The sequence below is a fragment of the Sorghum bicolor genome, chromosome 3 (assembly GCF_000003195.3).
Source record: "Sorghum bicolor cultivar BTx623 chromosome 3, Sorghum_bicolor_NCBIv3, whole genome shotgun sequence".
In the NCBI taxonomy this organism is placed as follows: domain Eukaryota; kingdom Viridiplantae; phylum Streptophyta; class Magnoliopsida; order Poales; family Poaceae; genus Sorghum; species Sorghum bicolor.
This window is the reverse complement of record NC_012872.2, coordinates 72152532-72167940: the sequence shown is the minus strand read 5'-3', so window position 1 is coordinate 72167940 and position 15409 is coordinate 72152532. Positions and strand designations below refer to the sequence as shown.

Sequence of the window (15409 nt, the reverse complement as noted above, 5' to 3'; positions counted from 1 at the left end):
CTCATGGTCATAAATTGCGCAACCTAGTTAGGGTCTCCCGTCCGAAACAGATACAGCTTCACTGTATCTGTTTCGGATTGTCCACGTTTTTTGGACAGCCCGCGGATGCGTAGATGAGATTAGTTTCCATGTTCCGCTCCTATACAAGACAGAATTTCAGCATCACCCCCTGTTGTTCTCTGGATACACACTCTCCCTAGCGGGACGTGTATCAGGAGAACAGCGGGGAGGTGCTGCCGAAATTCTGTCTAGTATAGGAGCGGAAATGGAAATTAATCTCATCTACGCATCCGCGGGTGGGATTAGGACCTATCCTCACCTATTAGACAGTAGGAGTACGACCTTTATGGTCATAGTCTATCTTTAGTGGATATGTCATTGTGTGACTACCTATGCTAAAGGATGGATGACCGTAAGTGGATGTACGACGGTCGTAGAAGCAGATGGGATTTTGATGATGAGTGGCAGCAGAAGACCAATGAATTCTTGGAGCGTGCATTTGGCAACTCTCCAGCATTTGTTCTACAGCTGTGTCCCTGCTTCAAATGTGAAAATAGGAGAAGGCAAAACAAGGTCAATATGGGTAGACATCTTCTGCTTAATGGATTTACAAAGGGATATACCGTGTGGAGATACCATGGTGAAAGTGGCCGTATCAGAGAGGAGGTGGTGAGACCACGTCTCGAATCTTTTGATGCTGATGCTGGGGTAGCAGACATGGTAGACGATGTCTACGAAGCATGTTTCGACTCTCATGAAAGGGACGGGATGATGGAAGATGCACGGGAGTTCTACAAGATGATGGAGTCGGCAACTAAGCCCCTCCACGAGCACTCTGAGGTTTCTCAGCTGGATACTGTTGGACGCTTGATGGGGTTGAAGTCCGACCTAAACATGAGTCGAGAAGGTTTCGATAAGACGTTGACTGTGATTGCCAGCTTGCTTCCGAAGCCAAACAATCTGCCAGCTAACCAACACGCGGCCGAGAAAGTGCTCAAGTCCCTTAAGATGCCTTACGAGCAAATACATGCTTGCCCGAAGGGGTGTGTCCTTTTTAGGAATGAACACGCGGATGCAACTCACTGTCCAAAGTGTAAAACCTCTAGGTTTATGGAGGTAGACTGCGGTAATGGTCAGAAGAAGCAGCTTAACATCGCCGAGAAAATCCTACGGTACCTTCCGTTCATACCGAGGATCCAACGACTATTCATGACCGAGGATACAGCGAAGCAGATGACATGGCACAAACAGGGTAAAAGATACCATCCTGACAAGATGGTACATCCATCCGATGGTGAAGCTTGGCGCTACTTCGATGAGAAACATCCTGACAAAGCCGGAGAGTCTCGTAACGTACGTGTTGCGATAGCAACCGATGGGTTCAATCCTTACGGGATGTCATCTGCCCCACACACATGTTGGCCCGTGTTTGTCATCCCCCTTAATCTCCCTCCTGGTATCGCCTTTCAACGACAAAATGTATTCTGTTCGTTGATCATTCCGGGTCATCCGGGGAAAAATATGGGCGTGTACATGGATCTTATTTGGGATGAATTGATAACTGCTTGGAATGATGGCGTATGGACATACGACCGGGCTACAAAGAAAAGCTTCAAAATGTATGTGTGGTACCAGTACTCCATCCATGACTTCGTGGCATACGGTTTATTTAGCGGTTGGTGTGTACACGGGAGGTTCCCATGCCCAATATGCAAGACAGATGCAAGGTTCAACTGGTTGCTGAAGGGGGGCAAGTATTCGTCGTTCGACTTACATCGTCAATTCCTCCCCCTTAACCACGCATTTCGACAAGACATCAAGAACTTTACAAAAGGTGTCAAAGTACTAGATCCTCCCCCGCACATGTCGACACCTGCTGAGGTTCATGCTCAGATAGAAGCTCTTGTGGCCAATCCTGGAGGTGGTTTTCAGGGATATGGTGTGGAGCATATGTGGACTCATAAGTCGGGCCTGACGAGGCTACCATATGTAGATGACCTTCTTGTACCTCATTACATTGACTACATGCACACCGAAAAGAATATCGCCGAGGGCCTATTTGGAACAATCATGGACACTGACAAGTCTAAGGACAACCCTAAGGCTAGAGTGGACATGGCAACGTTATGCGATAGGCCAAGCCAAGAAATGAGGCCTCCCGTAGGCGGAAAGAGATGGACTAGGCCTAAGGCCGATTACATGTTGACTATCCCACAAAGGAGGGAAGTGCTTCAATGGATGAAGGAACTAATGTTCCCAGATGGGTATGCAGCGAATCTGAGGAGGGGAGTGAACCTAACTACTCTTAGAGTCAACGGGATGAAGAGTCATGACTTCCATGTTTGGATTCAGCGGCTTCTTCCGGCGATGGTCCGAGGCTATGTCCCTGAGCATTTATGGCTATTGCTGGCAGAGTTGAGCTATTTCTTTCGTCAGCTTTCTGCCAAGGAGCTATCTGTCGATGTCATCAAAGGTTTGGAAAAAACGGCACCAGTGCTCCTCTGTAAGTTGGAGAAGGTCTTTCCACCTGGTTTCTTTGTGCCGATGCAGCATTTGATTGTCCACCTCCCGTATGAGGCTCGTATGGGGGGGCCACAGCAGTACCGTTGGATGTATCCAGTCGAGAGAGTTCTGAAGACCGTACGCAAAAAATGTAGAAATAAAGCAAGACCTGAGGCTTCTATTGCACAGGCATATGTTGTGGAGGAGGTGTCAAACTTCACACAGAAATACTATACCGAGAAGCTACCCAGCGTGCACAATCCACTACCTCGATACAATGCCGGCGAAAATGAATCGACCCTCAGCCTTTTCCGAGGCCAACTCGGTACCGCAAGTGGTTGGAACACTAAGCAACTGAACATAGAAGAGTGGCGGAAGATCATGCTATACATTTTGACCAACCTTGACGAGACCGAATCGTACAGAAAGTAAGCCCTCAAATAACTAGTTTCAATAAGCCGTCACTTTTCATTTGTACCAACCCTCTCCTCTCATTGGTACAGGGAATTCATTCGACAATCCTGGCATGAATCGAGGGATCCTACCCCGCAAGAAGAAGATACCCTTTTTTCACAGGGTGCGGCAGGAAGCCCTGATTTTATTACGTGGTTCAAAAGAAAGGTAGTGTCCATTCCAACTCATCTTGATATTTGTAGTTCATCGTACGTTTTTCATAATATGACGATCTATCCTGGTTGACCTTACAGGGCCAAACCGATCCCTCTATGTGTGCCGAGTTGAGACAAGTTGCAATCGGTTGTGAAAAAAGGGTTAGGTCCTTTAAGGGTTATGATGTGAACGGTTATCGTTTTCACACGACAAGCTACGAACGGAGCCGGCCCAATCGGAAAACCACAAACAGTGGAGTGTTTGTGCCCGGCAATGATGCCCAGGACTATTACGGCAGACTTGAAGAAATATATGAACTTTCGTTCTACGGCCCTAAGGAACTTAAACCTGTCATATTCAAATGTCATTGGTTTGACCCGGGTCGTGAAGGGGTTCGACGGACCCCAAACATTGGATTAGTCGAAGTTCGACGGGATTCCGTGTATTCAGGAACAGATGTCTACATTGTGGCTCAACAGGCCGTGCAAGTTTATTACTTGCCATATGCTTGCCAAACCAAAACGTGTCTTCAGGGTTGGGATATTGTGCATAAGGTAGCGCCACACGGTAAACTACCTGTGCCAATCGATGAGGATTACAACTTGATCGACCCAAACACATATGATGGAGAGTTCTTTCAAGAAGAAGGGCTACCAGGGAGATTTGTGATAGAGTTACCTGACGCGCTTGAAATGGATGTAGACAACGAAATACCTACGGACGAGGACGAAGCTGGAGATGAGGTCACAAATGAGGGAGACTTACAAATGCTTGAGCGATTACTCTTAGGGAACGATGATGAAGACAACAATCCTCCTACGGATAGTTTTGATTATTTGGACAATGTTGATAGTGACGGCGAGAGTTATGATCCAAATAATACCATGTAATACTATGTTCTTCGTATATTTGCACAATGTTTATAGTTTTAATTTTTTACATTCTGTAATGATTTTACTAATGATTTCACTGATGAGTTGCGATTTTGTTTAATTGCAGGTGATCAAAAGAAGATGGTGAGCAGCCGTGCCACGCGTCAGAGGGAGGTGTCCTCCCTTTACAGGGGTGGCGAGGAGGACAGGACCGGCACGGGGAGCAGCAGGAGGACTGCTAGGAGGCCCCGCGTGCCCAAGGGCAAGGGCAAGGGGCGGCGGCCGTGGGCGTCGACTACGGACTCTGAGCGTGAGTTGGAGGAGGAGGTCCCACACAGGGAGTTGGTGGACGAGGAGGTGCCGCCGAGGACCGACGAGGCCGAGGATGGGGACCAGGGCGAGGACGACGAGAGGCTGGTGGGCGTGGACGGGGACGGGGACGAGGACCTGGACGGGGACGGGGCTGGGTCCGCCACTTCCACTGTGTACTTGCGAGGTCCCGCGAGCCTCCCGCCGGTTCCCCACCAGCAGCACAAGGGAGTGCTTTGCCCCGATGGGCAAACGTAAGTAACTCTTCATATTTTGTCCCGATGTTATCACCAATTTTAAATTTGAAAGATTTTGTCCATACTAATATTTTATCTTGCTTGTGCAGGAACTGGATAGTTATGTCGGGTGGTCAGACACGCTCCCCCAACGGCGTCCTAGGTCTTCTTGTCAGGAAGTATTTCCCTGGCATTGTCACTTACAAAGGCAAGAGGGAGCCGGCCTACACTGCTGCCCACTACTTACAAGGCGAAGACAACGAGTACGGCAACGCGTTGGAGCACGTGTTTCACGACTTTTGGGTAAGCCGTCGTCGCTCAAACTTGTGCCTATTCCGAGCATGTGACTAAGGATGCATCACATTTGTATGCAGACTTTCTTCAGACCAATGGCGGGATTTGAGGAGCGGGCGGAAGAAGTGTTGAAGAAGTCCGCCAGAAAGCGAATCGTCGACATGCATCACGAGGCGAAACACCAGTGCGTGATCAACTACTACGGGTCCAAGTTGGGGCAAAAGGTCTCCATACAAGACGCTAGAGAGATGGAGCTGACCCGAGAACAGTACCTTGAGGTAGACAGTGACAAAAGTTTGTTACTTCTGAGCTTTTCATTATGTTTCATGTAACCTTGAGGTAGACAGTAACCTTGTTATATGCCATGTAGGTGCCCGCCACGTGGTGCATGAACGATAAACCGTGCTGGGAGATGATCGTGGACAGGTGGTTCACAGAGGAGTATAAGGAAAAGCACAGGCTTCTACGGCAACGACGTCTGGCGATGGGAGGTCCAGCACACCATCAAGGCAGCCGCAACCTCACCGTCTACAAAGAAAGATGGGTACGCGCAGCCTTTTATACATTGTCATGCTATATTGTGCCACAAACTAATCATCTCTTTTTCCTTGCAGATGGCGGCACACCCAGGGCAGGAGTGCAATGACTTTGGGGCATTCTGCATGGCCCACAAGGGCAAGTACTCCTCCAACGTCACCTACAGCCTCAACGACCCGCCCACGGCCTACAGCAACCCGAACGTGTACAAGAAGGTCCACGACTACACGGCGGCGGCACAGAAGGTCCATGGGCCAGACTTCGATCCGTTCACTCAGCCCATTGATCCAGAAGTCGTGATGGCGGTGGGAGGAGGCAAGAAGCACGGACGGTTGTGGATCGCCGACAGCTGCATCGACAGCTCCGGGCTCTCTCTCTCCAAGATTCGTTCAGAGAGCGCGACCAGTGGCCTCACTATCCGCACCCGGCCGAGCCCTGCACAGACACGTGTTGATGAACTCCAGGTTATTCCATTTCTCAGGAAATTTTCTTTATTACATTTCCCGGAGGAGTTACTAAAACATGGGATTCAAATTTTGTAGGCCCGACTAGAGGAGTCAGAGCGACAACGGCAGGCGGATGCGGCTGCGTTTCGGGCCCAACAGGAAACCCAGGCGAAGCAGCTAGCGGAGCTCATGAACTTTCTCCAAACCTCGGCCCCCAACCTGCCAGCATCGCTGCTAGCGGCTTTCGCTCCACCTCAACCTACCCCTGTGAGTATACTCTTGCATTCAATTGAGCTTTGCTTGTGGATTTGTAACCCGTCTTAACACATAGAACGCGCCACCTAAACCTATTCCTTTGTGCAGCCGGCTTCGGCGGGATCGAACCCAATGCCGCCACTTTCACCGGATGTGCAGCAGCAGCAGCCGGGCATGGAGCAGCCGGGCATGGAGCAGCAGCAGCAGCCGCCTCACCTTTGATGATCTAGTCGTGTGGTACTTTTTCATGGCCGTATGTTGCAACTAGACTTGTGGAACTTCTAGTACTTGTGATATATATTTGTGATGGATTGTTCGACCTTTTGGAGTGTTGGAATCTTGTGATGGATAGTTGGACAATGGATTTTATATATATTTGTGAGAAATGTGTCATATGAGTGCAATTCTGTGATGTATGTGATGCTTTGGACCATATATGTGCTGTTTTGGATCATATATGTGATATATGTGTATTGGATCATGTATTAGAATGAAGAAACAGAAATTAAAAAAAAAGAAATGGTCAGTATACCGAGAGCCACGCTCGGTGTATCTGGGGAATGGTCATTTCACCGAGCACCACCCTCGGTATACCTGGGAACATTTTACCTCGTTCCCCAGATACACCGAGGGGCAAAAGGCTCTCGGTGCAACGACCATAGGTCTACCGAGGGCTGAGTACCAAAACCCTCGGTACAATATATGTACCGAGGGTTCCATCTCGCTCTCGGTGTCTTTTAATTTAATAGTTTTCAGGCCAGCGTGCTAATATCTACCGGGGGGGAACAAAGCCCTCGGTACAATGTTGTACCGAGGGTTCTCTCTCTCTCTCGGTGAAATTTATTTAAATAGGTTTCAGATTTTAAAAACCCCGACAGCTGGGACCCATTTATAAACATCTACCGGGGGGCAACTACGCCCTCGGTAGAACATTAGCACCGAGGGTTTACTTCTCTGCTCTCGGTGTAAGTGGAGTCGACGGCAACGCTAACGAAGGGAAAGAAGGTAACGCCGTCATCTGCTAGTTTTGTACCGAGGGGCAGATTTGCCCTCGGTGGACTATTGTACCGAGGGGCTGGTATCCAGCTCTCGGTGGACTTAGTTCATCGACTAAATTTTTACCGAGCAAAACTCACCGAGCGATACGCTCGGTAGACGGTGTACCGAGCGGCTTTGTTAATCCACCGAGCGTTTGTGGCGCTCGGTGGATGTCGGCTGTGCAGTAGTGAGTCATGAATTTGCATTAGGTTCAATCAATTAAACAATATACCCCCTCCATACCTATAAAAAATTTGTTTAGGACAGCGACACGGTCTTCAAAGTCTAACTTTAACTCCTTGTTTTTATAAAAATATTTATCAAAAAGTGGTATATGTATATTTTTATGAAAGTATTTTTAAGACAAATTATTCATATAGTTTTTCACATTTTCAAACTCAACAACATAAAAGTTATTCATGATTTATATTTCTAATGTTTGATCCAAATCTTGTCCAAAACGACTTTCTTTATAGGTATGGAGGGAGTACATTTGTGTTCTTTACGGTGCGGTGTATTGCGGTATGGTGCAATACCGGGTTCACAATTTCACCTAAATTTCTCGAATTTTGGTAATTTCAACGGCGGTAAAAAATCCAAAATTTATATATTACACTAATACATTGTTTATGTTACATATTACTCGATCTATTCAATAGATTTGAATATTTTGTTTAGATCTTTTTTCTAGAAAAACCATACTTCATGTGTAAGTCTATAACAATTTCAGCAGAATTTTGATCGAATTTATGAATTTTTGGGGTGACCGAAATTTTTTTATATCAAAGTTGAAAACCCTAGTGCAATACTTTTTGCACAGATCACATGCAAGTTTAGTAATTTGATACCTTGTGAAGTACTCTCTCTGTCCCATAGTAAGTGCATTTCTAGAGTTTAAAAATTGTGCCAAAATAAGTGCACCTTTAGGTATGACTAGTTATCTTTTTCTACTCTGTCTTCTCAAAGTGAAATGATTAAATCTTTATAGGAGTATATGTAATTTTTCACTAACATTGATATCTTCACTAAACCGCTAGAATTGCACTTATTTTGAGACATGACAGCAAAGTTTATTTTAGGACAAAGGGAGTAAAATCGATCATAATACATGAGATTGTACCTTGGAATGCCCGCACGAAAGCATTACCTTTATATTACAGTGAACTCAATCTACTGTACAAGTACCTCTGTCGTGAAAAGAATGGTATGTGTGCTAGTTAAAGTGCTTCACGTTTAACTAAGTTTCTAATAAATAATATTCAGATTCATGGCTTCAAATTAATTTATTATAAAAATACATTTTATATTTAATCTAATAGTGTTTATCTAATATTATAAATATTTATACCTTTTTATCTATAACTGATCAAACTTGGTATACTAAAACATGACATTGTTTCAGAATTGAATTCTAATTGTATTCTTTTGGTGTCGGAGGGAGTATGTATTATGGTCAAGTTATAATGTGCAGCCCTATTTCATTGTTCATGACCCAACAGCTGCTATACGTCCACATGGGCCCAAATCCAGAGCTGAAGATCCACCTATATATTATTTTATAGTATATCAAACAGCGAACCACTATACAGTATACACAATTTCAGAGCACGAATACATGACGGACTGAGTTCTTGCAGGTATCAAACTATCAACTACATAAACTGCTGTGGTATCACCATCCTTGCAAAGCAGTTGTTTTCTGCAACTGTAGTTTACACGAGCTGGACCACTGCAGCAATTCGCAGGGCACCACCCTGGAGAAGATCTGCAAGCTCATCAAACAGTATAGCAGTACGCCAACCCCAGCCCTTCGGGGCTTTTGGTAGCAGCGTCCCAGCCTGCTTCAGGCTTCCAAATATCATGACCTCTCTCTTTGATGGACAGATGAGCTAAGAGCAGCAAACAATTGGCAAATTAGGCCATACACAGTAACTCAAATAACACGATGAGTAGATGAAAAGCAGATAGTACCTGATACCGAGCAGTGACCTTTTCCCGGGGGTCGATGTACAAGTTAGCCTGATGAATACAAGTTTCATTATTATCACTTAGTTGAACATAATCTTCTCTGACAAGTGAATTCAGCAGATCACTCACCTTCCTCAAGGGATCTAACAACTCAGCCTTGCGTCGGTGGAGAAAAAGTCCTGCATTGCCAGTTAAATTGGTACATGGCATATCGTTAGATTTGGATAGTCATCACAGCAAGAGGAAAGCGTATGAGAACATGGTAAAGAAAAAAAAGAATACCAAGGGTGCGTCGCCCATGAGGGTCCTCATCATTGAATGCCTGGACACTAACCTGGACATGTGTATACCAATTACTTTATTGGATTTTGACCATTATAAGGATGGATACATTTAGAACAACAATGCTAACCTTCCATAGAGAGCCTGCATAAAACACTTCAGTCGAGTGTTTCACCTGACCATCAGCAAGCCTGTGCACATCCTCGAATTCAACCCTGTAAGCAAAAATAAGCTGGTCAAACCATGTCAGAAACAAGAAACCAATGTGCACAACCAATTCTAAATCATTACTACTACACCTAAATATGACAGAACAAACATCCAGTGGCGGATCCAGAAATTGACGAAGAGGAGGGCTAAATAATACATGCTAAATTTTTTTTTCTCGCTCAATCCAATACACTAAGGCCTTTGTTTAGTTCCATTTTTTTTTGCAAAATAGAAATAGTAGCATTTTCGTTTATATTTGACAAATATTGTTCGATCATGGACTAACTAGGCTCAAAAGATTCGTCTCGCAAATTACAGGTAGACTGTGTAATTAGTTATTTCTTTTATCTATATTTAGTGCTTCATGCATGTGGATGTGATGGGAAATCTGAGAAATTTTGCAAAATATTTTGGGAACTAAACAAGGCCTAATAGATATAGCTAAGATTGATAATTCAATATTGATTCAAAGTGTTCAAAGGCAAAGATTCATAAAATAAGCATAGAAAAATACCAAATATATGAAGTCTTTTGCTAAAAAAAGAAAATTTGTTAAAAAAATTTGAGCCCAAGAGGGGGGCTGCAGCCACCCCAGCCCCCCTCGTGCATCCGCCAATGCAAACATCAGAACATTTCTTGATTAGCTAGCCTTATATTTTTGTGAGAAATTTCACTTTATTATTTTTCTTATTTCTTCCATGGCAGGTTATCAACAAGGCAACAACCCCAATTGGTATTCTAGAAGTGAACTGTCCTCAAGATTCCAAATGATTCGTAAGATAACTGGGACATTCTAGGAATGGAAGAAATGACAAGTCAGATTTTCCCTGGAACACCGTCCAATGTAGTACTCATTGATGACAGAACCGCAGAAACAGAAAAATAAGTAATCTTACCCAAAGCGGAAAGGAGGAAAATGGCTAAGAGGTGTTTTCATGTCTAACGATATAGTTGCATCCTCTGCAGTTTCCCAATCTGATCCAAGTTCATGCTCCTTTGACTCCTGCATCTGGACAGAAGAACCACCTGGAGTGGAAACAGATGCAACACTGCGATATCTTGTCTGCATCCCTGTCTCAAATAGACTTTCAGCCTGCAGATGAGCAGCACTGTTTTCTTGGCTAAGGTTAACCAATGCAGTCAGACCATCTGCTGAAATATCTCCATTGCGGTCAATTCTAGGTTCTGATTCATCATTGGCAAATTGCTGGCCATTTCTTGAACCGAGCCCATAAGGGACACGGGAGAAGACATAACGTGTAGGAGCCCAAGCTGCACCAGGCACATTTGAGTTCCCTCTCCCAATACCAGCAAGTCCATCGACTGCTCCTCTTACGTTAACACGGACAGGCCCAAGTACACCATTCCCATCGCCCTGGCCATCCGCAAGGTAGACATTACCTATGCTGCCAGAAGCACTGCTCCGGTCATGCTCCTGCCTGTAGTGTGTATGCGAGCTCACATATGCTTGCTTGCAAGCACAAGAATTATTCGTAAGGCAACAGTTCCTGCAAGTATCAGCAACTATCGCTTGCACCCTGTGACACAGAAGCATCTACAATAACAAAGCATCAAGGTTCTATAAAAAGTCTTAAAAGGAACAGAGTACCACAAGGCAGGGAGTACATTAAATACCTGTAGCCATAGACCATCATTGACAGCTTTGCAAGGGAATCCAAATTCTTCGAGTTGCTTTCGAACACTTAGCAGTGCATCAAAGGACATATTACAGTAGAGCAGAGAACCCCTCTCAAATATATTCATAAAGGCATTATATTCATCAGTAGATAGACAAGAGATTCCTCTAATGCATGTACCTTGCCGCCGTCCAACGACCCTACCACCCCAAAGTGGTGCATTGGGCCTTCCCCACTCAGTAGGAACAACACCACTACTGGAAGTTCTTGAGAAATAATTATTTGCAGTTTGCTCACTAGAAAGCCAGTTATTTTCATTAAATTGATATGAAGTGCTTTCTCCTGATGGTCCTCCGGTAGAACAATCATTCTCCATTCTCTTGGGAGCTTCACCATTCTAAATTTCAGATAAAACAGTGCAGTTTTAATGTAGCTGTCATGCTTCATGTTAAAAATAGTTATTTCATAAGACAAGGAAAATACATAGCATATTGAACAAAAGTAGAGATTGAGCATCATCTCAGCTGTCCAAATACGATTTTCCATGGAATTACCATATCTGAAATAGCAATAATGTTATGGGGAATTTCATTGCCCAAGTTATTATGCAGCTTCAAGTTCTGCAATTCAGAGTCCATTAGCAGTTGCTCCCCAGATTCATCCATTGAAGTCTTCCCCTTCCTCAAGGATCGATCAGCACTTGGTAAGTTTGTTTCATTCCCACTAACTTGTATCTCACACATAGCAACCTTTGCAAGTAGAGTAAACAATGCTAGTTCAAACCTTCAAGTACCAAGATAAGATGTTGTCACAAAAGGGCTTGTATCATTGAGCAGAGAATAAACACAAAGTGACAAAACTAACCTTTTCTCCTCGTTAGGTACCCACAATTCGTCAGATGTAAGGAGAGCATGCAAAGTTTGTGAAGAAAGCTTTGGTAGCACCTTTCAAGAACAAAATAAAAATAATATTGTGAATAACCAAAAGCCCCAGCATGTTCACATATAACATAGAATGTATATTAAACAACAAATCCCTGCCAAGAGCAACCTCACGTGTAAGCACTTATGTTGATGAAAAGAGAAAAAAACTAAACATGTTCATATAATTCACCATAGAATAGTTTCTCGGCATTTTTCGTACACCTAACAGCCATACTATCCCCATTCACAAAAATAGTCACCGTGCACTTGATTTAAATACCAAAACAAATAGGCAGTTAATTCATGCAGAGAAAGATATTGCTGAGATTGAAGGCACGGATGACAAGGTTCATCGATAAATGAACTCTATCAATATCTATATTCAATACACAAGGCTACCTTTCAATTCACAAGCAATAGCAAACAAGTGATGTAAAATTACTTGAGTGAGCATACTTAAAGCTGGTGGTAACAAATCGAGAGAAATATCTCTGAAAAGATTGCAGGGCATTTCAACCAACACAATTACACCATTTAATCAGATAAAGCCCTATAAATCATATGTACCTCTCGTAATTCCAGCGTGGCACTTTGACAAAGATAACCCCAGCAAGCATTCCTGACACGCTCTCCATGGCTACCATAATCTTGACTCTCAGCAAACAACTATTAGCAATAACAAAAAGCTAAGACCATGAATGATCAAGGAGAAGAAAGTGAATATTTTATTGCTCAAGAAATCTGATCTGACCCAACAATAATATATATAATAGTGATGAACCTACCTGATATTGTAAAAAGTTTGATGTCCAAAGCTCAGAAATAATAAAATCTGTACATATTGTACATAAGTCCTACAGTTGACCACATCATATGTGAGACAAAGTAACACAGCACAATGAAGCACAAAGGAAAATAATAAAAATAAATGATTAAAATGGGATAGACCTGAAGATCCAGAAATGATGCAGCTGCAAGCACCCGGGATGCATTGTTATCATTAAGCTTGGGGGGTTGCCCGTAAAGATATGCAAGTGCAATTGCAATTGCCTCTGAATCAACATTGGCATCATCTATGTGCAAAACCACTGTGGGTGCTCCCGCCTCTCTCCAAGGACCATGTAGCATATTCCTTCCAATCATTATTATACAGAAGTTGTTAAGAATTTTACTTATTTTATTATTACACGAACATTCTATGTGCTAGTAGGGAAATGATGTAAGGAAACAGCAAAAGGTAAAGGTTTGGCTGCAGAAAGAGAGTGACTTATGTGTTGACAGACAAACACACAGAGAACGATTATAGGCAATGGAACATAATCAATGTTGGATAGTTCTATCATAATTCTATATAAGTTTACATATTTTATTATTATTATTTTGGCTAAGTGATAAGCAAGCAATGCATATACATGGTAACTACAAGAGCAGAGGACCAAAGTCCCATTCAAGTACCAAGCAAAGATGCAGGGACCATAACCATCAGGATATCATATATGATAGAAGAGAGGTCTCTAAATAACTTTTTCCTAAAAGCGATGAGGGAAATATGTGTGCACCAATCTGATAGGACCACCAAAGGGAGGACACTGCAATTTCATTTTTCATGTGTCACTCTATTGGTTGATGCTTATGCCTCCATCCACAGGTTCTGACCTTGAAATCTCAACAGAAACACTATCTAGTGAGTAGTGACTGACTTTTATTAAATCAATTTGAGCTTCAGTCATGATTAGTGGCATAGATGGAAATTGAGAGGAAACTGAACATTGAAGGATGCACTATGTCTATGATATACAGATTAAGAGTAAAAAAAATGATCTAACGTATTCTGTAAGAGTATAAGATTTTAATAGGAGTGCTATTGCAGGCTGTAATTTTTTTTCTGAAAAAAAAAATCCTAATCACTTGACAATATTCTTAGATTAAACATTTTAACAGGGATCAAAACACATGGAAATTTCACAGGAAATGGATGGAGACATCCCAAAAGACAAAAATGTCCACATAGAAATCCAATTACGTACTCGGAGCAGTTGTAGACTATCAGATCGCAACAGGGACTTCAATCCCCAATGAATCCAAGGCGGCAGGAGCGCCAAGCCAAGGCTCTGCATTCTAGAGCTCACCTGAAGTAGGCGCTGCGGGAGAGGATGAGGCGATGGAGACGGTAGGTGGCGCCCATGGCCTCCACGACGAGGTCGGAGAAGGCCCCGGAGCCGAACCCCTCCGCCTGGACGTGGTCACAGAGCGAGGCGAGGTTGCAGTCCACCGGCCGGAGCTCCGCCGCCGCGACCGCCACGTCGTACGGCCGTGGACCCGGCGCGGCGGCGGTCAGGGGAGCCGCCGGCGCTGCCCCCTCCACCGCTGCCGGCGGGTGCGGCTGCGGCGGGGCGGCCATCGGGCCTGGGTGGGGCTAGGGTTTTAGCGGAGGCGCGCGACACAGCGCGTGTCGGTGGAATGGGGAGTGATGAGGCGGGGCAGGGTCGGGAGAGAGGCCAGCGAGTCGGGAGGTAGAAGAAAGGCGAAAAGCGATCGCTCGGCTTCGGGAAATGTACTGCGCTCATGGTTTTAGGCGTCGTTTACTTCTAAAAATTTTTACAAAATTTTTCAGATTCCACGTCACATCAAATCTCTAGACGTATGCATGAAGTATTAAATATAGACAAAAATAAAAACTAATTACACAGTTTGGTCGGAATTGACGAGACGAATCTTTTAAGTCTAGTTAGTACATGATTAGATAATATTTGTCAAATACAAACGAAAGTGGTACTATTCTTATTTTGCAAAAAAAATTTGGAACTAAACAAGCCTTAGCCAATTTTCTTGCCGAGCAAGCGACATCTTCTCCCTTTTTTATTTTTTTAAGGAATTCTCCCTTTTTTATCATCACATTCTATATTCTTCTCCTTCTGGTTAAACAAAAAAAAAATGAAAATGTCTTTTATAAGAATAACATCCTTTTAATTAAAAAAATATTTATAAATTTCACTACTCATTACTCCTCCAAATGGCTCCAGTTTGGGGGTTGTATGTGCAAGTCAACCATCTTAGACTTTGGTTAGAAATTATAGGGTGAATTTTGAATATTTAGGCCTTGTTTAGTTCATCCCGAAATCCAAAAAGTTTTCAAGATTTCCTGTCACATCGAATCTTGCGACACATGCATGAAGCATTAAATATAGACGAAAACAAAAACTTTTTTGAGAGCACGTCTTACACAGTTTGTCTGTAAATCACGAGACGAATCTTTTGATCCTAGTTAGTTCATGATTGGACAATATTTGT

General features: G+C 43.7%; 1 protein-coding gene across 1 annotated transcript; it reads right to left on the bottom strand.

Moving 5' to 3' along the window:
- LOC8057797 lies at positions 8627 to 14639 on the bottom strand. The gene is made up of 13 exons (XM_002456853.2): positions 14248 to 14639; positions 13067 to 13250; positions 12904 to 12972; positions 12686 to 12784; positions 12060 to 12139; positions 11750 to 11978; positions 11194 to 11592; positions 10455 to 11113; positions 9479 to 9563; positions 9349 to 9400; positions 9196 to 9245; positions 9070 to 9117; positions 8627 to 8987 (listed from the first exon to the last, which is right to left on the bottom strand). Exons 1-13 carry the CDS (start codon positions 14517 to 14519, stop codon positions 8811 to 8813), a joined length of 2403 nt encoding a protein of 800 aa, XP_002456898.1. The 5' UTR covers positions 14520 to 14639; the 3' UTR covers positions 8627 to 8810.